The sequence below is a fragment of the Pithys albifrons genome, chromosome 16 (genome assembly GCF_047495875.1).
Source record: "Pithys albifrons albifrons isolate INPA30051 chromosome 16, PitAlb_v1, whole genome shotgun sequence".
NCBI lineage: Eukaryota > Metazoa > Chordata > Aves > Passeriformes > Thamnophilidae > Pithys > Pithys albifrons.
The window spans coordinates 6,323,614-6,349,547 of record NC_092473.1 but is presented as its reverse complement, the minus strand read 5'-3'; the positions used below and the strand labels follow the sequence as shown (position 1 = coordinate 6,349,547).

At 40.7% G+C, this 25,934-nt stretch overlaps 1 protein-coding gene across 2 annotated transcripts in view; it reads left to right on the top strand.

Annotated features, from left to right (window-relative positions):
* GRIN2A (glutamate ionotropic receptor NMDA type subunit 2A) overlaps positions 1-25,934 on the top strand; it is a 170,952-nt gene that overhangs the window by 87,178 nt on the left and 57,840 nt on the right. For both annotated transcript variants that reach the window (XM_071571059.1, XM_071571060.1), the window contains 2 exons: positions 7,694-8,286; positions 18,217-18,331. In XM_071571059.1, the coding sequence (XP_071427160.1) occupies positions 7,694-8,286; positions 18,217-18,331 (708 nt within the window). The remainder of the gene's footprint in view (positions 1-7,693; positions 8,287-18,216; positions 18,332-25,934) is intronic.

The window sequence follows — 25,934 nt, the reverse complement described above, 5'->3', positions numbered from 1 at the left end:
CTTTGGAGCAGTAAAATATGTAAGACTAAACTATTAGAATGAAATTTTATTTACTGAACATTTTCAAAATATGGATGAGCAAGCTTCACTTTTCATTGAAAGAGGAAGATAAAGGACTGCTTTTTCATTTGTTTTATTTTTTTGGAGTTGCATGGAAACTTCAGAATCTTCCTTTGTGCCAGAGATCCATCTGCCTGTACCAAACCCTGGCTATCAGGGACTCATTTTGAAACCAGACAGCTAAACCCCCCCACAGGGTTGGTTTGAGTTAGCAAGGCTGCTATCAGCAGGATTGTTTTCAAGATTTATAATTAGAGCTAGCTGTCTGCTCCAAGAAATAATATAACTCACTGGAACCTAAATGCTTTGCTTTTATATCCGCTGAAGTTCCACAAATGGCCCATGAATCAAGAGAAGCTCATCCCTGATGGCCTTGTGGGAGCAGATGTGGCTCAAATTAAATGAACTAATTGATGTGATAGATAATTCTCTATAGCCACAGACTTAAAGCTGAGGAAGGTGAGAAATTCCCCATAGCCCAGCATGTTATTTTGGTAGTAAAATACAGAGAGTCTCAGTTCTGATATTAAACAAAGTGAGCATTGGTAAATAAAGCCCCAGTGGAGCACAACAGATGTGGGCAGGGGGTGGTAGTCCATACACTACTATTTTTCTTTATTTTCCAGAAACTCATGTGGCTCATTTGGCTGGTATCCTTCATCCATCCCATGTCTTTGTGGTGTTTTATTTCTAGAGGTGAATTCTGTGGGTTACAATGAACCAGCAGTACTAGGAGAGGAACGTTATCTAGACTTTTCCTGTCTTCAAATGTCTATGACTATCCCTGCTGGATTTTTTTGGCCTTTAACTGGGCTAATTCACAAGCTCACTGATGCTCTCTGAATGCTTTTATTTCTGTTACCTGGTAAAAAGCCTTCAGAGTCTAAAAAATTTTGGTTTTTTCCCCTGACAATACACCTGGCCTTTCCTCCTTCCAACAAGTGCATTTTGATAGTACTGCAGTAAAATCACAGTTTGGGTATCCTTCTATCTCATTTTACAGCATCATTTTATTGTTTATTTTTTGTCAGCCAAGCAGGTAACCTGTTCAGAACAATCATCATCAGTTTGTTCTAAACCTTCTCAGGTTGCCATGGGGAGAACAGCAACAGGACCCCACTGTTTCCTAACACTGTGGTGGTGTCTCCAACGTGAACTGATGGCAGATGAACATTTCCATGCAGCAGAAAACCAGTTCCTTTCACCAGTAACTTCACAGCAATTGCCTTCCCTGTCTTTGGAAAGTCATTGATTTTCCTGATTGCTCTCCCATCATTCATAACAACTGCTTGAAGAAGTTTCACTGAAAGGACAGGCTCAAGAGCTCTCCATGTGAACTCAGGTGTTCCTTGAGGTGAAAGATGTGCTGCATGGCTAATATGAAGTAATTTTCCTATGGAAAATGAAGTCTTCTTGTGCTCTTCAAGGAACTATTTACTTACATTGGTTTAGTGCTGCTAATTACAAGAATAAAGCAGAAGGACACTGCTTGTACAAACCATGAAAAAAAGCTAAATTGAAAAAATGACAAAGCATTTTTCTGCAGTCATGACAAGGGACATCTGTCCTTCTTTATATATATACACCTCCTCCTAATATACCTAATATATTAGGTCACATACATTTTTCAATATTTACTTTCATGGCAAAGTACTTAGAGGAAACAAAACCCCATAAAGTAAAAATATTTTAGGATTACACTGAGGTATGGAACCACAAGACCCAGTATGTCTTAAAGAGTCAATGATTTATATTAAAGAGTGTTGGAGCATGCAAAGCAAATACAATTTTTCTGAAAATACTCTTTATTTTCCCCTATATTCCTTGCAGGCACCAATACTCTGCTTCCTGGGGCTCTGAGATTAGCTCAGCTCGTTAGGGCCCAGTGCTAATAAGGCCAAGGTCACGTGTTTGGTCCCTGCATGGGAAGTGAATGCACTTGAGAGTTGGGCTTGGTGGTCCCATGGATCTCTTCCAACCCAGAGTTCTGGGAGCTGTGTTGGGATTCTTTTTGACCCCAAAAGACACACAACAGCTGTTTCTTGTCCAGATAGTTATGGCACAGCCAGCTCTGGGTGTTGCCTCTTTGGAGAACCTCAGTCTTGCCCTTCCCCATTAAAATATTGACGGTGTAAGACATTTCTGTAACTGTGGAATCTGACATTTATCTAGAAAGGAGGCATCTTGTCAATAAACCTTTCATCAAAAGACCACACCAAAATCCCTGCTGATTCACATGAATCTTTCCAGGATTTTACCAAGTCTGGGCACAGGCTTGTTGCTGTCATTTCACCCTTTGAAAGCTTTTTTTAACCCTTGCCAGTTCTGTTGAACAGGAACTTGGACTGAGACACCACAATTTCCAGTGTTTGAACAATGTGTGAAAGAAAACCCAAATGGTGAGTGCCAGCCCAGGGAAGGGTTCATGAGCTCTGGGAAAGTGAGTTGTCTTTCATAATTAGGTTATTTCACTGTAATAGCACGTGGAGATACTCTCATTAAACATGATGCACTATTACTGGAAGAATGTAAAGGTTCAAACTCTGTTCTCCTTCCTATGTATTTGTTTATTTGCCATTCTGGTACACATTTAGTGACAAATTTCAGTTCTTGTAGCAGGCCAGGATAAGCCAAGGAGGTAGTATAAAATTAAATGGATATATTGCAGAGAATAAAAAAAAAAACATGAAACTTGTTATCCATCAAAATTCTTAGGATGAAACCATGACCTGAAAATACAGAAGTCTTTACAAAATGAATTCCTGCAGACTCCCTCTGGAAATGGGAAAGAACATGCTTGATTAAGCCAGTGCTAACCTTTTGAAATCGTGTTTCTCTGATATTTATTCCTTGAAATAATAAAAGGGGACATGTCAGATGTTGGAGGGCCAGAATGTACTCCCTTGCTTGCTACTGCCCTTTTCTAACTTCAATGTTCCTCTCCTAGAGCAAACTTTTCAAATAAAAAGTAAGGCCTCAGTTTGTCCTTTTCACTGACCTTTATACATTTTGTGGCTGTGCATTTGCACCAGTTAAATTACAGAGTAAGGAAATTTCCACCCTTTTTTCTGGCTCTGATGGAAAGCCTGTGCCTTGGCAGGACTGGCACTGGGGATCCAGGTGTTGCTGGGCAAGGACAGGGGACAGGGAAGGCAAATTAATGGCTGCTGGGGCTGGGTGTGGGCTGAGCCTGTGCCAGGGCAGTGGCAGCTGGGGGGGTGCCATGTGGGGTGGTGGAGGCTGGAGGGGGATGCCTGGGGTCCCACCCGGGAGGTTGCATCACCAGAGACACCTACATGTGAGTCATGCCCAGTTTTGCCATGTGTGAGGCCACAGAGGTGACAGGTCCCTGGCAAGAAGGATTTGCAGCTTTTTGTTAAATTAATCAATTACTTCCACCCTCACATGTTGCTGTGCTTCGTGTGAGAGTACCAAGTTGTGTATAATTTCCCCCAAATTGTTCCCCTGGTGATAATGGGGGAGTTTTCTCCCTGGGCACCTCAGAGAGATGTTTGTGTTGGGAATTGCCTGTTCTACACTGTTAATGAACAGGGCGGAATTTAATAACTTAAGACTTCAGGAACGTGCAGGGTGTCGTGGGAGGGAAGGTTTTCCTTGCAGTTTCTCCACTTAGTGTTTGCATTTACTGAGAGTCTGGCAGGGGTCTGTTCCCTTTCACAAAGACTCTATGGCTGAAACCTGGATATTCATTACAGACAAACACAATTGACTTCATATGTACCAGGAGATCAACATATCACCTCAAGTGAGCCAAGAAAAATGGCACCAAGTTAACACACTGCAAGATACTTTTTTTTACCTATATTTGAGATGAGTACAAATAATTTTCTTCAGTATATTTTTGATGTGATGCTAAATTATTCAGTTAAATTCATGACTAATCTCAGGCTTTCATTTTTCACAGTCTTTATAAAAATGCCAAATAACTACTATAATTCACTGAACAGGAAACAGCTTGCACTGTATATGTAGACCTGGCACCACATGCCTTAAATCTTTATGAGAATGGAATGTCTAAATTACAGTGGTGTGAAATAGGAGAAAAAAGATTTTTGCTGGATCTCTGTGGAAGATAGAAAGTAAGAATGAAGCAGTTAAGATAACTTTAAAGTCCTACTTGTAGTCTTGTCATATTACTATTGTTGCTAGCTGAATAAAATCATCCTTTGGATTGTGTTTAAACTGTGTTACATATTGGGTTTTACCTTCTGTCATAGTATTTTCTTTCCAGTGTAACAGCTGTCCTTGGTAAGTCTGCCAAGTGGAAAATTGATCTGGTCTTATGTTGACCCCTCCTTTGTTCTAGTTTAGCATTTAATTTTCATCTAACAAAAGGTATGCTAGTTAACAAATGTTTCTTTCCTTAACTGACCAACTCTTGCAGTTTTTCCCTGGCACAAACTCCTGTCAGGGCTTAGCTCAGCTGTTCCAGCAGCTGGGAATGTTCCCTGCTGATCTCATGGAAAAGCCAGAGCTTGGAAACTAAGATGTCATGAAAACAGCTGAGGATGAGGTTTTGAGAGAAATATTCCTGTAATTTGTTGGAAATGGGAAGTGAAATGTGCAATTCTGACAACAGTGACAGATTTATAGACTCAGTACACTAATTAAAAAGCAACTTACTTTAATATATTAATCTATAAAATGACAGCAGCAGGGAGAGCTGCTCTGTTTTGTGCACAAGTGTGGGAACGTTCAAGTGCCCTTCTCTTGTAATGCCAGAATTTGAAGTTGTATCCAAAATTCAAAGATAACATTAAGGAAGAAGCAATGGAAGGATTCCTTCCTTCTGGTGTGAAACATGGGGACATGTTTTGCCATAAACTGCACCTTCATGTGCAAGACAGAAAGAAACAAAAAGTTTTCATTTGTTCTTTGCTTTCTCTTTTCATTGCTGTGGTTTTCATTCATGGTTGTGGTAAAGTCTAGCTAAGAAGTTAAAGCAGAAAGCCTTAATCATTTCCACAACTTGCATAACTAAAGTTTTGCTCTTATCAGTGTAACATCTTCAGATTTTCATGGTTGGAGATTTATCTGTGGAATTCATCTGTAAAACGTTTCTTGTCCTTAATAAGCACTTCCTTGCATCCTCCACCAATAATCTCAAGAGCTGGGGACGCTGAGGAAAGAAAAAGAACATATTTCTGGTGTGCATTTCAAACAGCTCTGATATTACATCTGTATTCCTGCTTCAGCAATGACTTAGATGGGTGTCTCGATAGATGACAAGATGACAGTTAAATGAAAATAACTGAATAATTATGGTTTTTCACAAACATCACTCTAGTTTGCATTTGAATATAGAAAAGTAGAACTTAGTATTTCGTTACACATATGGAATTTTAGCCTGTATAAAGCAGAGGAATAATAATAATGCTTTTGGAGAAGAATATGAAGCTTAAAAAACCTCAATATGAACAGTTTTGTAGATGTTTAAGGATACAATAATTGAATCTGTTACTTTATCTGCTGTTTCTTTACTAAATTTCCTCCCTCCCCTCCAGTTTAATGGTATGTCCTTGAATATTCTCCTTACAGGCATTTAAATATCTGCTGAAGTTCCTAAGGCTGCAATTTGCTTGTAATCTTCCATCTGTTTCCAATTCATTGTAAACACACATAGGCAGGTCTTGAGCTCCATAAAAGCTTCAAATGAAGTCAGTGCAGTTACATGAAATTTCTTCAGATGAGAATCTTGCTTGTGATATTTGTGTCTCCACTTTTCCTGAACCCAGACTTGTTTTCAGCATATTATTATAAGGGTTATTTTTCACCACTCTGATCACAAATTGATCTTAATTGCCTGATTTTGACTCGCCTTCACATCACAATTATATGAAAAGGATTCTTGTAATATGGGTGTGACCTTTACAAAAAATGTTCAGTCAGAGCTCCTTTCATAAACTACTTTTCTAACAAACTGTTTGCAAAAGGCAAGGATTTATTTTTAGTGCTTCTCTTTTGTTGTCAGACTCCTGCAATGGTCACACAGGGTGTTGTGCACAAGAGTGTTGTTCATTGCTAGGGAAGATGTCAAGGACTGCTCGAGGTTAAAAATCTGTATTTACTAGTTGGAAAGGTCACACTTGGAGATGTCCTTGTTCATTGTTTTTTGCCCTCAAATACTTCATCTTCAATTGCCTCTCTGGAGAAGTTCCTTGTGATGCACCAAAGACCAAGGTGTATGTATTGTTTGAAAGGATTATTAGCCATAAACCACATACAGAAATGGGGGAGAGTGAAAAGGTATGGTGTATATAAGCTGCTTAATTTACTATAAATCATTTTGCTTTTTACTGTTACTCAGCATAATCACAAAGAGAAACCCAGATAAGAGCTGGAGAAGAAAAATGAAGTGATTGACTTTGCATTGCAATATTTTTTATGTTCAGTTAGGAAGCTACAGCAAAGTTGGATTCATGGCATTGTCTGTAGATATCTAATTTACTTTGTAGTAGTAAATCTGTAATTACATCACTAAACGCTGACTGAGAGCAGATTTTCTGTGTGCTGAGTTTCTTTAGCTGTAAATGTCCCCAGATACGAAGCTTGTTTGCTTGTTTTTAAGTATTCAGTGCGGGTTATCAGGAAACAGCTTCTAAAAGTGCTCAGCAATCAAATCTTCCTAATTCAATTCTTCTCCCAAGTAAGTTTTACAGCATTTGTAATTAACCCAAACCCACTAGAAATCTGGCACTGGCATTCAGAATGTCATCCCTGAGATACCAAGGAAGCCATGGCAGATGATTTCATAACCATCAGCAGTACCATTTTGTACTTTCAGTATTAGTCTTCATGGTCTGACACAAGTTGTAAGACTTTTATTGCTGTCAGGCTGTATAAAATCCTGGTGTCAGCTTCTTAGCACTTGGAAAGTAATAACACTCCTCATCTTCTATTGAAAAAAAATGTAGACAGTTTGCTTGGAATAGATTTACAGAGCTTGCAGAGCTGAGTTACTGTTCTCACTAATATTTGTATGTTTAATACCACCTTGCCATGAAACTTAAGTCAATTAATCTGTTTCTGTTACCTGCAAGTGTAAAACAGGATAGCAGCTCACAAGCATGTTCATAAAACATGTGCCTTTCCTCTGAAGTCTGCATAAGAAACCTGAAATGATTCATATCTTATTTTTACATCATAAGCTTTTGTTTCACTACGAGTTCATGCTTTCTGTATCTGAAAATGATGCACATAAGTTGTCTCTAATGGTCAGGCATAAATACCGAAGTAAAATAAAGAATATACAACTTGCTGTGTATATTTGGCACTCTACTAATTCTATGTAAATGTAGAATGTAAAATTAAAAAATAAATTTAGGTCTTACACTTAATGAAAATAGACCAATGGATTTGTTTGTAAATTTAGTGCCAACAAATATATAGGGCTGTCTGTTTCTGATGGGTGTTGTTAAAAGAAGCAGCACCTGCCCTTATGGTGTATGAAATTATATGTAGTGCTTATGAAGAGTGATACAAATAAGGTAAGTCACAGAAAGTTACTGGAATGCAGAGGAAGTTTGGTGGCCACATAGAACAAGAGAGCAGAAGAGTTAGAGATCAAAACTTGTACCAAATTGCTAATCTTTTGCTGTGTTTGGTATTCTAGGATGTGATGTCCACGTTCTTCCAGTTTGGGGCTTCCATCCAGCAAGAAGCCATCATCATGCTGAAGATCATGCAGGATTATGACTGGCACGTGTTCTCTCTGGTGACCACCACCTTCCCTGGATATCGAGATTTCATCAATGTCATTAAGACCACTGTGGAAAATAGTTTTGTGGGCTGGGACATGCAGAATGTCATCACACTTGATACTGCCTTTGGAGATGCCAAGACCCAAATTCAGCTGAAGAAAATCCATTCCTCTGTCATCCTGCTGTATTGTTCCAAGGACGAAGCTGTCTACATTCTGGATGAGGCTCGATCCCTGGGCCTTACTGGCTATGATTTCTTTTGGATAGTTCCCAGCCTGGTTAGTGGTAACACAGAAATCACTCCCAAGGAGTTTCCTTCAGGACTCATTTCAGCAGCCTATGATGAGTGGGACTACAGTTTAGAAGCTCGAGTCCGGGATGGCCTCGGGGTTATTGCCACTGCTGCATCAGCCATGCTGGAGAAATACTCCTTCATTCCTGAAGCAAAAACCAGCTGCTATGGCCAACTGGAGAAGAATGACCGGCCCTCTCAAACCTTGCACAAGTAAGGCTTATTGCTCTGGGGGGTTGTTTTTTCCCATTCTGTTGCCCTTATATGTTTCTTGAAGGAGAATATTGTTTTTTGCTCATCCCCACACACCCCTCTTAGGCAATGATTTTCAGATATTCCAGGAGAATGTGCAAGAGGACTTGCTGCACTGGTAACTGCTCCTGGACATGAGGTTTTGTGTTGTGGAGAATAAATACTGCTCTGAATCTCATGTAGAAGATGACAGAAATTGGTCTTAAAGGGTATAAAGCTGAGTTAACAAAACTGGGCTGTTGTGTACTTATAACTATGAGATAAAATTGCCAAAATGCTCTGGAGGCTGTGCCTGAATCACTTGCATCAGCAGGAACCTGGAAATATTTTAGAAGACAAGCAATGTGCAGCATTAAAGAGGATGTTGCTGGAAATTATAGAAGTATTAGATTAGTTAGGCAGCTTTTATCACCCAAGAACTGAAATCTTTCACTTCTGCTTGTGAGGGTTTTGTTTTTGTCACCTCTACTAGAATAACTGTACAATTAATCTGCATTAATCCAAGCTGATATAGGTGTTTTTTCAAAACAGTTGGTCATATGGGAACTGCCAAGGTTTAAATCAGGATTCATATTTTTATTATAGTTTTTCTGTTAATTATCCCTTTTAGACATGATGCTCCTGATTACTTCTATCCAAAATGTTGCACAGTAATATATTTCTTTATCTGGTCTGTGAGAGAAAGTAAAGGGTATCTTGCATGTTTTTAATAGCCCTTGACAATATCTCATATGGAAGTTACTAAGCAGTATTTATGAAGTTTGTTCTGTGAAAGTGAGATTGTGTTCTGTCAGCAGAAGTGTTGGTGTTTGAAATACTGTGGTTCAGTTGGAAAGGGCACAAAAACTTGAACCTGTTCTGAAAAAGGCTCTTCCCCATTGTTTGGGTAATACACTAGTGTAGATTTGAATCAGGCATTCAGTACTCAGCATAAGCTCTTTCTTCAAACAATCTGTATTTCCTCCTGAAGCACTTGGACAATACCCTGGGGCACACGGTGTGACTGGGGGTGTCCTGTGCAGGGCCAGGGGTTGGGCTCTGATCCTCCCAGATCAGCATATTCTGTGATTCTGTGATTAAATCTGCATGACTACAGGAGCAGGGTTTGTGAGTGTCAGGGCAGTGAGATCAGACTTCACCAGGAGATTCTGCAGTGTGCAGTGCATGTTGCACACAGAAATTATTCATAGGAGAAGCTGTAGTGCACTGTGGTTAATAAAGTCACTTCCCAGGGTGAAAAACTGAGCTACAGAGTGAGAAAAATTCTCTGCACTGGAGGTTCTTTGAGCTTCTCCAACACCACAATAACACAAAGCTGGCTGTTTTTAATTTAGAAATGACAGAATTACAGTAAAATGAATAAACTTTAAATAGTGCTTCTTATGTAATAACTTCCCAAGACTATTCTTGTCACATGTAATCTGCAAGAAATGCAAGTGTGTACAAGCATTTACAAGTACTGAGTAATCTCTGGGAGCTGACCAGTCTCTCTGTGCCAAGGTGAATTACATAAATTCATTGTTCTTCCTCATTCCCATCTAAATTGGAGGTTTCTTCTTTACATGACAAATCAATGCCTGAATTGGGGTTTTATTCTGAAGTGTGATCTTCACAGTTTCAGGTCACAAATAGTGCAGCTTTGTATTCTAAACTGCATGGAAGCAGCTTGTGGCTCTGGGAACTGCCTTACTGTGCCTCCCTGTTCAAGCAGGAAGTCCGTGGTGGAGCCGTTGTGTTGAATGAGAGGGCACTGTTTGCGAGCTGACAGAACTGCAAAGCAGGGAAGAGGCTGTGTGAGGTGATGCCTGAGCAAAACAAACTCGGGAATGGAGCAAACCCCCAGAATTTTTAGGCTCCATCTATTGTAATGACAGTCTAATTCAGCTTTAAATTCAGTATACTGTTCTAAGACTATGTCATAATTGCTAATTTGCTTGTAAATGGAAGTGTGGTAATGCTTTATGTGTGACTTCCCTCATCTAGATAGCAATTTTCATCTCCATTTATGAGGAAATTCTATGTAAAGAAAGCTATGAAGTGAAAGCTCCTCCTCCCTCCCTCTCAGATCTTTTGAGTATTAAATTGGTTTGAAGATATATTTGTTTTGAAGCACACAATTTATCTTTTCCCTGTCACTGCAATTCTAAGATGCTTTTATTGGCTTTCTAAATCCAGAAGAAAATCAGGTTTGCTTTAGTTTTTGCAATGATTTGATCAATATTCATTTCTGATACACATGGGAAAACTAGTTTTCCCCTATGAATAAAGGATTTATAATAAAACACGGGACTTATTTTCAATACATTAAAAACATGGATATATATGTGTATTTCTATCTGTATTGATTCAGTTCAGCTTTTCCTATCTGTGCAAGACCCAGCTCTCCCAAGGCAGAAAACCACTATTGTGTGAAATACTGGCGCAGCAGGATAAACAGAATTAGCACCTCATTAATGCCATGTCAGTTGAACAAATGCTTGCACTTTCACAAAAAAAGGAAAACATGTAAGCAAACAGGCAACAAAACACAATAACCCTGCCAGTCATCACAGACAAGCTGCTGCTTTGTGAGCTGAAATGCCGCTGCTTTGTTTAGAAGAGTCCTCAGTGCCTGTATAAAAGTCATGACCCTGGGAGATACATTTCACAGCAACATTTCCAACCACACTGATCCGCGCAGGGGGGGTGAGGATGGGAAAGCTCTGTTGTCGTTATCCCGAGAAGCAAAAGGAGTGCCTGTCCACAGGTACTCAGGTGTTTACCACGTGGGGCTTATGTTTCGTTACATTCAGTTTTGAAATACAGCCAAATACAGGCAGGCTTTGGAGACCCATCTTTGAGCAGTGAAGGTGTAGGTCTAGAGACCTGGCCAAAGTCCTCTGTCCATCCTGCCCTTCCCAAGCACAGTGTCCTTTATCCATCAGCACCAAACCTGGGAGCAGCAGTGATGGGAATTCCAAAGGGGCAGGTACGAAAGCTTGGTTGGTCCTGCCCTGAGTCACGCTACTTTAACAGCTCAGGGACTTGGTGAGGAGAGTGTTCTGGAATGTGCTGCCCAGCTTTGCTCAGTTCCAGGGACATCCCTTGGTTCATCTCCTTGTCCTTCTGTTGTGCTGCTCTTGGGGTTCAGCACAGCTACAACAGCATCTCCTTCAGAGGGCAAGGCTTGACTGTCCCTCTGGTCCTGACAGTCATCCATCAAGTTCAATATTTTGATTCCAGCTTTTAGTGTGACAGATAAATTTGCCTCTTTTGAGCAAAATCAGGGATTAAAGGGACACAATGGTTTGAGGAATAAGCCAGCAAATCTGTTTAATCTTTTCCTGCGTACAGATCAACAGCCAATTTATAGAGGATTTGTTCATTTAAGTCAGAGAACGTGGGAACAATAAGTATCATCTTCTTTATTGTATGACTGAAGGTGTAGAGATATTTAATTATATATGAAGGAAAATGCTTTTCCACCTGTAGCATATTTGCTGTGCAGAAAAAACAAATGTTATTTATTTGCACATGGGACTATCCGGGATCTTTTCTTTGCCTTTTCCATTTGGTGATCCCACTGAGGTTTTACTGATGCTTAAGCGTCATAGAGGGAAACAGCTAATTATAGCAAACTTTTAATTTAGTAATTCACTTTTGGTAGCTTTAAAGCTTGAAGAAGTTTCAGGTTTTGCTTGCTGCTAGATTTGCTTATTCTTCTTCTTTGCTACTGTGAATATTGCTGTATGGAAACAAATCCAGATGAGGATGATGTACCAAGCCACCAGTCTAAAATCTAATGTTAACAACTAGTCTCAGACAGCCTGGCTTGCAATAAATGATTATTGTCAACATGAAAAAATTAATTAGAAAATACACTGAAAACAAGTAAAAATGCTGTCAGTGGCAGGATCCTGCTTTGCCTCCTTCATTTGTATGGGGATTCTTTCTGATCCGGAGACCCAGCAGAATTGTAGGAATTGGATTGGTACACTGGGATACACAAAGTCTAATTTACTGCTGATGAGCAGGTCTTAAACATTAACAACTAGATATTTGCTTTTCTTTGAACTAATGGGCTGTAATGTCCCTTTTCTACAGTCAGAGAGCATTTTCCATATGATAGTGTAGGAACTGAATAGATGAAACTGTTGTCATGTTTGTCCAAAAGTAAAACTAAGCTTCATTGGCAACAAAAGAGGGGTTGTGGAGCAAAACTTTCCACCCAAGAGACCCTGACTCAGTGCTGGTTTACTGACAGAGTGTTTCAATAAATTATTGAAAATCTGTATTAAAATTTTCACCCAAATTAGGTCAGTTCAGGAAGTAGAAGGTACCAAGCAATTACTGAATTAAGGGCTTTTAGAACATCATGCCCTTATTGTGATAATTACTCTAAAACAAGAGAACAAGCATGATCTCTGGGAGTTGAGCAGATTCAGCCTCCAGGGCTGAAAGCAGGGCTCAAAATTCAAAATATAAGTGAGCATGCTTGGAGACGTATCTGCTGCAGACACCATCCTCTTACAGGAAGCCAGGTAAGCTTCCCAGGGAAGAATTTGGGATGCTTCTGAGGTGGTGCAGTGAAATGTAACTGTATTCATGTTTTTACTGAAATGGTATTGCTAATAATTACAGTAACTCCCTGAACATTCTGGTGCTGGGTTACCCTCACCTGTGACACCCTCCCAGTGAGCTGGGCCCTCCCTAATTCTGCTCCCTCCTTTTCAGAAGGGCACCCCAAGAGTTGTGTTGCTTTTCTGGCAGAACTCGGGCAAAGTGAGTTTCCCAGAGCCAGGGGCAGCTCATGCTTTAAGGAGCAGCTGGCAGGAGGTACCAGTGGCTGGCATGACATTCCTTTTTCACAGTCACTGAACATGTCGCTCCCAAAGTTTTACTCATCCATGCTGGCTCAGGGCCTAGGGAGATGCAGCTCCAAAGCAAGGGAGCGTTGTGGAGTTACACTCAGGAGAAAGTGGGCTGGGGGAAGTGGAGGAGGAAGAAGAGACTCTGCATCACTGCAAAGAAGAATTTGCATTTAGAAAAAAAAACCTACAGAGTCTAAACCATCAGTACCTTATTTAATAGCGTTCTATTGCAGATGTATTTCTATATGTACTTCAGACCACACATTCTATACTCTACATTAAGCATTTCTTGGTTTGATTTTACATAGGAAATCTGTTTCTTAATGATAAATAATTTGTCTTGGGGTTTCTGTTGATAAGTATCACTCCAATTTCATGGTAGAATCATAGTAAGGAAAGGAAGTTCAACAGTTCAGAGCCTCAACGAGACAAAGAAAAAACCACAAAATTTGGACTCCTGCTTTTTTAGGTGTAAGGCTGAGTGAATGCCAGGGCCAGAGAGGGTGGCTGTCGAGATTATTAAAAGGGTTGGGTTTGCACTATTTGCAGGAAAGAGAAATATTGCCAGATAACATGTTGGTTTTGAGGCATTTCATCTGCTTTAAATCTCAGTCTGGAAACTCCTTCTTTGAGAGAGAAGGGGGAGAGTTTCTTTTATGGAACATGTATTTCCCCAAGTCTCTGCTGCTTCTCCTCATTGCCTGCAGTTGTCACAGATTTGAAACATTGCCCCATGGTGAAGAAGGCACTAAAAAACAAGTGATAGTCCCCAGTTATGGCACCTGGGGCGTTTATCAAGTCCGATTATCTCATCTGAGCTGCGGGATGAGGGCAGGAAACGTGAGTCTGAACTCCTGGCAGTGAGGGGTCCCGTGGGCTCTCTGCTCCCTGCAGCTCTCGGGCCCTGAGCTTGCCTTTACAAGTCTGCTAAGGAAGTTCTCTCCTTTGGAGGCAGCTTAGAAGTGACATGTTTTCATTCCTGCCTCTGCCTGACCCATTGTATTTTTCCCACCTGCTGATCCGTTTGGGAGCTGCAGATTAAGTGGATTTCACACTAATTATAAACCAGGCTATGACTGCAGAGCTGGCTGAGCTCTGAACCTGACCAGTCCTGCAGGGTCTTCAGGAACACAAGGGGTGGGCCCTTACACAGGAGCTGAATTTTTGTGAGGTGTCTCCCCCCTGGCATCCCAGAGAGACAGCAGGTGAAGGTGCTGCCAGGTGGGCACTGTCACTGCTGGGGCTCCAGAGGTGACATTTCCCCTGCTTTGGTTTCCAGGGATTGCACCCTTGTGTTTTCTCCCATCACCCAGAAAAGTTTATGAACCTGGAGCTAGCACTAATCTTTGTTTGAGACAAAGTGATCTTTATAATTATTTAGAATTTACATAGTGTTGTTTATTTCTTTTCTTCCACTTAAAAAAGTGCCCAACACACAATCCACAAAACCTTCCTGCTTTTTGCTCTCAAGTCCTTGCATCTGTTACAGGAACACTTCTGTAATTGAACATCTGGATATCTGGTACACGCCCAAAGAAATGCCATAGCCTGCAAACATGTTTGCTGTTGGATAACATAGACACAGAAAGTCTCAAAGATTCTGCTCCAGGAGCAGTTGTGGCTTTTTCTGGGCTCTAGTGTTTTCACACAGGATAGGAAATCCTTGACAAACACCTCATGGACAAAGAAGGTCCGTGTCTCCTGTAAGGAGGCCACAAAGGTCCCTCTGTGTCAGCAATAATGTGCCCTAGTAAATGGGGTTAAAAACCTGAGCTCTCATCCTTTTGGCAAAGTCTTTGCCCATTTGTTAATGGAAATTGGAGTGAATGAAGTTGTGATATAGTATTTACAGGGTAGGAAAACCCACCTTATTCAATATGTTCCATTTTTATGGATAGAGTCAGAATTCTGACAGGGACGACTATTGCACAGTTTTGGCATTAATCTGAAGCTTTATGTGAACTACTTGATCTTTCTGAGTCTATAAAAATAAAGTTGCAAACCTTGAGAGAAGTTGATAACCTTGGTGCTTCAAAGGCTTGCTGTAAATACAACACGAAGGGCGTTCTGCTGTGGTGTTTCAGCACTTTAGTTTTATTGGGGAAAGTGACAAGCAAAAATATGGTATAAATGTTTAAAAGTGTTTTTAAATATATAGTAAAGGTTTTGTTCTTCTCATGATAAAATCCCTGTTTTGTATGTGATGTGAGAAGAGCTTAATTTCTGTCAAAAAACCCCCAAACCATTTTGATACATGTATCACCTGGGGAATCGTACAAATTCCAGTTTGCAAAAGTTAATTAAGACTTCAGTGTCATAATACCATCACAAGGCCTCCTGCTATCATGGCTTTGCAAAGGCTGTGGCATTAATGAGGTATGAAAGCAGATTAACTACTAATCCAAGGTGTTGCTGAATTGCCCCCTTAAAGTGACGAGCTCAAATAACCAAGCACATCATTTAGTTGAGGACAGGAATGTGCATTTCCAAAGTTACTTCAGAAAGATATTTTGTCCAGTTGAGAGGCTAAAGACATCTTGCACAGAATTAATCTTGGATAAATTTAAACTTCTTAAGTATAACATAATACAGATGCTTTCTTCGCTGCACTCTTCCTAAGCAGGAACAGAAAGGAACACAGTTGTTTTTTGGAGGGATAAGCGGTTTGGGATCTTGCCCAGCAAAAGCAGAGCAGGACTTCTGCCCTTTGCAGAGGAAAAAATGACAATTCAAAAGGGAATGTAGGGTGCAGGCATTGGTTTCTGAAGAACACGGGCAGCTGATGCATTTTGTAGGGAAGAATGTGCTTGGGAAAACAAGGATCTCTTTGAAGTCGTTTTTATTGGTGCAGTGTGAGAAACTGGGGTAGCTCAGACTGCGTCACTCATCTTTGTATCTGCATCAGACAATGCAGTTTTTAGAGGCCTTTACAGATTAGGGACTTTTTTTTTAAACTTCCAAAATGTGTCAGTACTAAATGGCTGTAAATTCACATGGTTTAAAAATATACACTGAGTTCAGTTTAGATTTGTGGGTTGTTTTTTTTTTTTGGACAATTGAACATCAGCACTGCATCTTGTGATGGCCCTTGACTGGCTTCCAGGCTAGGACATTTGCATATTAATAACAAAATATGATGAGTTTGAAATCTGGGGTGGGGAACTTACCACGTTACATAAGGGAAGGACTCAACTCAAGTCCAATCACCAATATGTAGTTAAAAAGCCAAGTGGACACACAAGCCTGATGCAGTTCAGGGTGTGTGTTTGGGGTCCATCCTTAGGAGGGGACAAAATGCTTGGCTCTCAGGTTTATAAATAAGGTGGTTTCTGCCTGGCCCTGTCAGATGATGGTGCATTGTGAGGGGTGTTATTTCACGTGTGTGAATAGGGAGGGAAGCTCTGAGGGAGGGTGCAGAAGTGCAAATACAAGTATTGTGTGTTTGCACAGCAAATCCTTGTTTTCCCCCTGTGGTCACTTCCTGGGCATTTCATTTGATTTTCAGCACTGAGTGAATGTTATGCTGTTCCTTACAAGTACGCACAAGGAAGTTCTGTTTGGTTGGTTGTTGCCTCTCAAGGTGGCAAACAAGCCCTTTGTTCCCAGGCAAGCTCTTTCACTGCTGGATGAAAAATGGAATATTTGGGAGATCAGTTCAACTGAACAGCAAAGTTGTGCCAAGGGGAAAATTTTCATGCTGAAAGTCTGTCAAAAATATGAGTTATTACGACTGGTGAATTTACAAATTGCTGTCAAACCGGTGCTGAATGATGTTAATATGGCTGTTCAGGGCAGGGCACATTTAGTTATTAACTGTGGTGGTACAATGCCACTATTTCTTCTGAGTCTATAAATGTTTATTTAGTGTATTTCTGCTATTGGGAATTTTAGGCAGCTGTATCAATGCAAAGCTGCCTTCTTTGAATATGGAGCTGAATAATTTTGTCTGTGTCACATTCACCTGGAGACCATCCTACTACTACTGCAAAAAACCCAACCAACCAACCAACCAAAAAGCCTCCAAACCCATACAAACATGTAAACCAGTATCAGTTTCTTGTAGGTAAAACATTAGTGTATGAGGAATAAAGTAACTTTCTGCCCTTTGAAACACATCTGGGATGGGTATCTGCTCTTCTGTCTGCATCAGTCTTGGGCTAAATTTCTTTCAAGGGAACACACTGAGAATTCAGTGCAATTCAATGTGATTAACTTCAGATCATGGACATGAACTGGAGGGCATGTTATCTTCTGGAAGTGCTGAGGGATCACCAAGAGTTTGAATTTCAGTTTTACCTCCCAGCTGTGGGACAGCTCTGTCAGCCTCACATGGACAGTGTGGAATTTTGATTTTTTTTAAACAAAATTTTAAAAGTTCTCCTTCATGTACATTTTATTCCAGATCCATCTATTTTTTAATTAGTTACATATATCTTTTGAAAACCATTGAAAATTAACGTAAGTACACAAAAGTTTAAAATTTATATCCTTTTTTTTAAAAAAATTACTGTAGTATTATAAACCCCCCCAAAATTTTCATGTCTGGTTTTGGCATTAGTGGAATTTATCCACGTGTCACAACAACACAGTGTTGGGAAGGACTGACAGGACTCTTGGAGGTCTGAACAGGGGAAGACAGACCAAATGCACTTTGCCATGAGCATTACTCTAGAGAAACAATAATATCATACATACAGAGCCGATGTAGACATGTTTAAAATGATCCTGAAAAACTGGTGAGGTTGTGCAAAGTACCAAAAAGATTATTCATGGAGTGTACAGGTCATATGTCATGTGGAAGCTGCTTTTAAAGTGATGTCTGCATTAAAATTCATAACCCCCCAGTATTTTGCTTTGCCTCGTGATGTGAAGCGCCTGGAAATGCTCTGACTCCCATGCTGCAAGAGCAGGCTCTTCTCAGCCTTGGCAGGATTTGGTGCATGTGCTTAATCAGTGTTCTGATGACTGAACAGGCTGCTCATTAACTGCTGGACAGCTCATTAATTTCTCAATGAACCTTTTTTTCCCCCTTGCCTTCCAGGTTTATGATGAATGTGACTTGGGAAGGCAGAGATTTGTCCTTCACGGCCGATGGTTACCAGGCACACCCCAGGCTGGTGGTGATCGTGCTGAACAACGAGCGGGAGTGGGAGAAGGTGAGTCCCCCTAAATACGGAATGTGAGGGGGTAGGAGAGACTTGGGAGAGTCTTTTTCATGACCAGGAGACAGATTAATTCATGTCCTGCATGTCAGTGAGGATATTCTGCTCTAGACGGTTTGTCACAAGGGTTCAGAAGAGAGAATTTGACCTGACTCTGAGCACATCCAGGGAGTTTTAACAGGGAAAGCAACAGATGAGTGAAGATAAGTCATGTGGATTTCAAATTTCTGTGAAACACACCCTACATTTCCATTTCCTACAATTTAGTGAAATAAAATGGGTGACTGAAAATTCTCCAAAAGGGTGGTCCTCAGCTACTTAAATTTGGGCAGATTTTTATGTGTTGATAATTCCAATTCTTTTATTTGCCTAGGTTTGGGTTTGTGTTTTTTTTTTTTTTTTTTTTTTTTTTTTTGGTTGTTTTTTGGTTTTTTTACAGATTTCAGATAAAAACATGTGGGGTTTTGGTTTTGGGTTCTTTTTAGCTGTGAAGTTCCCATTGAACTGAAGGATAATCCCAACAACATATGCCTAAAACATTTATAACCTTGACTATTCCAGATGATCTCCATAAACCTCTATATAGACTAAAAAGCCAAGTGTCTTAATACTGGGGCTAGTCCTCTATGCAAGTAATAAATTAAAAAGTTTACCATGAGCATCTTTTCTTTAAAACTCTGGTCTCAGCCTGTGATTTGTCTAAGTCTCAGTTTTGGGTCTGAGCTTTGCAGGTTATCTGTAGTCCCATGTTTTAGAAACTGCTTGTAATAAGAGACTGTAGGAAAACATACATCTGTATTATCCACCAGTTTTATTTAAAATTCAGGAAGCATGATTCTGCATTATCTAAATTGCTGCTGAAATTTATGAATTCTTTTTTCTTATAGTTTTAAGAATCCATAAAATCAACTTAAAACTCCAGTTTGTAAGACTACAAGACTCTTCATGTGATGAATAATAATGACAAAATCAGAATTACTGAAGGATGTCTCAATAAATATGCTAGTCATGCAAAAATAGAGAGTAGTCCTGGATTAGGCTGTGTATTTCTTTATGTTCATTTGATGCAAATTTAATTCTCTGGATAAACTTAATCCTTTCCAAATGTGTCAATCTGAATCTTTGGAGGAATCTTTTGCTCGCTAACCATCATGAAAATTTCTTACCCTATTTTAAAATTCTCCAACAGTCTGCATATCATATATAATGTTCTGAAAAAATTATTATACTGCTTGGGGAATATTATTAGGACAAGGTGCCAAAGGGAGAAAATGCTTAAAGAGGCAGCCAACAATACTTATGTTCAAATAATTTCATACATTTTGTACCTTGAAACTTCTCTAAAGAGGCCATTCAGAGGACTAGGAGAGATGGGTGGGATGTTTTTGAAAAATGAGCTAACAGCAGCAATGAAACACTGGCTGTATGAGCCAACATTATTTCTAAGAAAGAACTTGAGCCTGATTTAACCTTCAAGTGACCCCCCTATTGGAGGATGAGGCTTTGGGGCAGGTTTTTGGTGTGCCTGCCTGTGCCTGGTGTGTGGCAGCAGCTCCCACTTCACCTGCTGTGCGGGGCTGACACACCCTCTGTAGGCTGAGCCTTACGTTTGTCTGTGTGGTTTTCCATCTGCTAAATCCCTCCCTGCTTGTTGTTGTGTTTGAGGGGCTTTTAGGACGAAGCAAAGGGGGACTGAAGGGAGGCTCCTGCCCAGAGTGCTGCTGCACCTGCTCCTCTCTAGCCCTGTTGGTGGCAGGCCAGGAGAGGGGCCGGGCAGGGACAGCCAGTCCCTTGTGTGGCTCTGGCGGCTGCTGCTCCAGCACTGGGCTGTGGGAAGGGGGCCAGGGTTAATTATGGCAGAGGGGAGAAGGGAAAGGCGGCCAAGAACAGGCTGCCACCACCAGAATGATTCTTCTGACCTGCCTCTGTGGGTGAAGACAAACTGACTAATCAATTATCCTGGCAAGCTGGATGTAGCTCTTGGCTGTCTCAGAACACCCCACATCTTTATCAGCAGAGTGTCCCTGTGCACTTCAGTTCCTTTGGCTTAGAGACTTCAGAAGGCCCTTCCTTACCCGCTGATTAATCTGAATGTCTCTCTGGTGTTGTCTCAATGTTCTCTCCAAGTTCAACATTTTATCTCCAATCTCTTAGCCAATTTCTTGCCTCTTGTTCCTTTTTCCTTGAGCTGTTTTGCTCAATTTCAAACCTGTCAAAGTTGCTCATCTGTGATCTAACACTTCCTGGTCTGAGTTTCCAGACAGGCACATGCTTTTCCTTCCTGTTACAGTATGACAGTGAGTATCATGGAATTGTTTTGTTGAAGTTTTATTAAATATCCTCAATCTTATATGGAAAACATCAAGTCCTAGAATCTAATTAAATTATTTACTCATGTGAAAACTAACAATGCAACAGCCTGTTAATCCTCATAATGTAACTAATGTACACAGAAACTGTGAGTAGCTACTTTATTATTTATGTAGAAAGAGTAATTGGGGTTTATGTGAAGTTTTTTTTACCCAGTTATCTACTGCAAATCCAAGTTTATTATTAAAACTCAAATTTGATTTGTTTTTTTGACTGCTTTGACTCAAATACAATTTTTCCTTGGTCTCGAAATTGATAACCCAACTCAAAGCTTGAGGTTATAGAAAATTCATCCAACCATAGTTGAAGGGCATACATATTACCCCTTGGGAAATAAGCTCCTTTTCCTTTACAAGTGACTCAGTATTGAAACTTCGAGATGGTGACTTCACACGTAAATGAAGTTGAATGAGGGATTTGTCCCATATCAGATGCTGAAAAAAGCTGGGTAGATGATAATAGTTTGAAGACTGAAAATCACATTTTGGGCATGTTTCACAGGCATCCAGCAAGATATTTTGACAGATCCTAAAGCAGCTACTCAAACTTCTGACACCAACATTCATATTCTTGCTGCTAATCTTGACAGGCAAAGGGGATGCTGTTCTCCGGCAAGAGATTTTTAAGAAGACTAGTTTAATGTGCTTGTTTCAGAGAAACTTGATAAATTTGCCAGAGTTTACAGTGTTGCCCAAATATCACCAAAGTGCTGCAGGACCCCTGTGCTAGTGCTGAATAACCCTCAGAGGTCCAGCAGACCCAGCTGCAGCTCTCCTGTTACCTCAGAGAGGTGTGACCTGGGTATTCACTTCACTGAGTTGCCAACTTACAGTCTGCTACTCTGTGTTTTTTTCTGATGTGGAAATAAAATCAATCAATCTGATATTAAAATGCTATTCTAGAATGTAATTAGCAGTGGCAAAAATAGGCAGTTTAATTGGCAGTGCATATCATATATTTTAGGGGAAGTGTGGAGGACTGTATAGAATTTTTAAAGATGGAATGTATTCCATGTGTAAAGATGAGTTCCAGGGTAAAGTCAGTTTTTACTGGTGCTCCTAGGTAGAGACAGATAAAATTGCCATGGTGACCAGTATTCTGGGTGAGTTTCTCTACTAAGTGGGACCACTGCTACTTAAACATTCCTGCAAGAACTGGTTCTTACATCCAGGGTTATTCTAAACACAGCCTGCCACATTTAACTTTTTATTAAAGCAGGATTTAATGCAAACCTTAATTTTGCTCTGATTAACTAGCATATGCCAGATTTGCAAGCTTGGTGTGGGGTTGTACACATTTGTATCTGAGTAGGAATGAGTGGGCAGAGGGTGTGCAGTTCCTGCCTGGAATAAATGAACCAAGGTCTTCACAGAGAGCTCCATCTGGCTCCTGACATCCACCGCCACAGAGCCGAGAAAAGGCAGCCCCTGCCTCTGATGGTGGGGTTGACTTCACGGGGCAAGGGCTGAGAAACATAATAACACTGGGTCAGACTTCTGATAGGGCTTTTTGTCAGAGTCCTGTGGTGATAAAAAGTCACTGAAGTGGTACAGGGTAGTTTCTTGTGAAATCTCAGTTGATTAGAGCAGGGGTCGTGCTAGCAGAAGGATCCTGATATCTCATGAGAGACATTCCTGAAAGTTGTGGAGAAATGCATATATTTTAAGTGGAACAGATGACACTGCATGAGCTAATCGCCTCTTTGCGGGTGGATCCTTTGTCAGTAGCTCTGTGGCGTACCATGATACATTCTTTGCCCACAGCACAGGCAGCAGTGTGCTCTTCAACATCTGTTGGCTTGTCATTTTCTCTGTTCCATCCTTGTTGCTTCATGTGTTTAGTCTTCCTGTAAATATGCCAGTCCTGACACTTATTGTTGGCTGAAAATTGCATATTGTTTCTGTACCAGTGAGCTTTTGCATAGCCTAAAGGCCTTTCCTGTGACCTTTACTGTGCTGACTTGTTTGAATTGCACAAATGATTATGCAGCATTTTTTCAACCATGTATTCCCAAGGAGGATGGTTCCCACCTCTTTGCTGCCATGAAGGAGTCGCAGCTCCCATGGAAAGCAGAGTGGTGTCCTGTTCTTTGCATCTATGTATTAGAGAGGAGATTAAAGACTAGGAGGAATTTCAGGGCAGCTCTTCCTCTCTGAAGGTAAAGGTGCAGCTGTCTGGATGTTTCTGGAGAGCTGTAAGATCTTCCCTGAATGCAGAGCTGACAAAAAGTCTTCCCTCACTGGGAGGTGGAGGAAGGGGCTATCAATTTGTGTAGCTCTTTTCCCTACTAATGACATAATCAACTCATAAAATGGCTTCTTTGGCATGAGTTTGAACGCCTGTGCTACACAGAGTTATCTGGGACATTTCCCAGAACCAGAACCATACCAGCCACTGAGGATTTGGTGGTTGCTAATTAATAATTCTGTGTGAAAAATGAGGCTGAAGGAGGTGGTAGCTTTTCTTTCTCCTCCTGTTCATTTATAATCTCTCTGGGTCCTGTGTTTTGCCTTGAGCTCTGCCGGTCGCAGGACTGGCACCTTTCTGACGGTGTCAGGAGCAGCCATGAGGGAAGAGCAGGACATTTGCATCCCCCATATGTGATTTTGCAGCAAATTTGGAAAACTTCAAGGTCTTTAAATTGATGTCTTCAAACCACATAGGACTGTAAAGCACTTATTAATAAGACATACATTGTCATTTAAATTTAGAGGGCCATTGTGAATTAAAGACCTTCAGAAACATGAAGTGACACAAAGATTTGCAGCAGAAGGTGTCCAGCAGATGCTGTTTCTGGAGGAAGCGTTTTGCTCTTGTGCTTTGTTCAGCAGCTGTTATTGCTAACCTGACAAACTGTGCTATTTACTTATTGACTTACAGCTTACCAAAGCAGCTCTTCCTTTTAAGTGGAAAAGTGTGATGAAAAAATAGGAGTAAATAGTTTTTCAATAAACAAGACGAGTTCGATTTTGCTTTGGCTTTTGCTTTCGCTCAGCATTATTTTCTTAACTGGGACAGCTCGAAAAGTGTGTTTGCAATATGTGTGTCTGTTTAAAGGAAGAGGAACATCCCTGAAATCTTTCTCTTTTCAAGGGCTTGGCTGGGCAGTCCTGGGAGTGCATTTAGTATCCATGTTATCATGTAACATTTTTCCTTACAAAGGGATGATGATTCTGTGTACAGCTCCCACCTGCTGGGAGGAGGGTGACAGGACTGGGTTATTTGTTTGTTTTTGGTGAGATACGCTGGTGTGACAGACTTCTTTCCGTGCCAACATTGGCACACAGGGAAGCTCTGCTCGGGATCTGGTCTTGCTCATTTTCTCTGGCTTGATGGTCTCTGTGAAGGTGTGTGAATAGGATTATGTCAATCATCCTCATATTGTTTATAGGCTGCTTTACAGTGCAGCAGGAGAGGGGACTCTGAGGTACAGCAACTGTGCAAGTTGTCTATCTGTCTTTGCATAGCCGTGTTTATTGAGCTGTTACACAGAAACACACCAAATTCTTCATTGCCACCCTCCCTGGCTGCAATCTTCCAAAGATAAAGAGGTGGATGAGGTGGTGAAAGCACCTGTGCCCTGCAGTCAGATGGAGGGTGGATGAGGTGAGGCCCCTGTGTTTGCTAATTCAGTCTGACTTCAAGCAAGCTCTTCTCTGCTCTCACCTATTTTCTGCTTTCCTTCCCCTATCCTGTAGAGATTAAACCATATAGGGAATATTCCAGACTCCATGTGAAGGTGGGAAAAATAGGAAAGAAAGTGCAAGTTCAAGAGAAATACAGTGGGATTTATTACCACTGCATGTCTGTACTTGAAGCTGAGCTTTGCACCTACAATAATGAATCAAGGATTTGATTCACTATTGAAAATGTATTTTTATTAAAGTCCTTTTGGCCATAAATAAGGATTTTATGGTATGGGCCAGAATCTGCCCCAAACATTTCTACTGCCCTTTTTTTCAAGTGTGGGTCATTTTCTGTGTTTCTCTAAGATTGAGGCCACATCATTTTCAGGATAACTATGAATGACAGAAATTTTTCATAAATCTCTGGATATTTTGTGGCATTTCCATGCAGTACAGTAAAAGTGTTTGCATGCAGTTTTTGACAGTTCTGTAATGGAGTGTGTCTGCTGCATTTTTTGAATGTTACCCTCAGCTTGAATTTTCTTTTTTTTTTTTTTAAATGTTTGGTTTAAAATGCACACTGCTGTGTTTATTACTTCAAAATCTTTCCTAATGCAGTTTTGCCTTCCCCACTTTTATAGATACAAGTCTCAAAAGAAACTGGCATTTCCCCAAATCCAGCCAATTAAAAATATGGTTATATCCTCCTCAGAATAGTAAAATGGAGTGTCTCCAGTTAAAGTATGAAAGAGTATCATGACTTTTCTTTTAGCAGCACCAAAGCAGTCTTTGTTCTTTGGAGGATCAGGGGGACCACTGAGGTGGGCAGCCCATGGTTGCTGTTGGTCCATGTGGCAGCGATGCAGGCACAGGGGGTGTCTGGCAGAGGGATGTGCTCAGGATCAGGCAGATCTGCCTCCTCACAGCTCCTGGGCTCAGTGCTTTGGGAAGGCAGCTGACTCTGGTCCTGAGCGCACAAATGCCATTACATTTTGTGTCTTGATGGTTGGAACAGACACTTTTTCTACCTCTGAAATCCTTGGCACGTTTGCTGTTTGAGTGAAGCGCTGGTCTGGCTGGAATCCTCCGTCCCAGATGGCCGTGGTGCACTTGGGGCTCTGAGTGACGCCGTGTAAACTCACAGAAACCAGCACTGACTGCTGTGAATGCCATTGTATGCTATAAATTGATGATTGGAACTATTTCTGCAATAGAACTGCCTCAGGCAGAGGTAAATAGATAGAAACAATAGGTGTGTTTCTTTGGGTCTGAAATAGTTACTCTCACAAGGGCTTCATCCACTGTGTTTTCATACTAGCACTGTATGTATTTGCTAGGAAATCCCATATACAATGCCCATTGATTTAAGTGAGAATTCCTAAGTCCCTTGAGATATTTTGAATTTCCCAGTTTAAGTGTGTAGAGATTTGGTATTTTATGCCTCCTACATTAAAGTTCAGCAAAACATCTTGACTTATAAACAGAATGGAAAGGAAACTGCAAAGGTCATGCGCTTATATGCTTCCCTAAATAGGAATGGATGTGGATCATGTTCTTTGGGAATTTTTATGATTCATTTTCTAGTCTTTAAAGACAGAAGG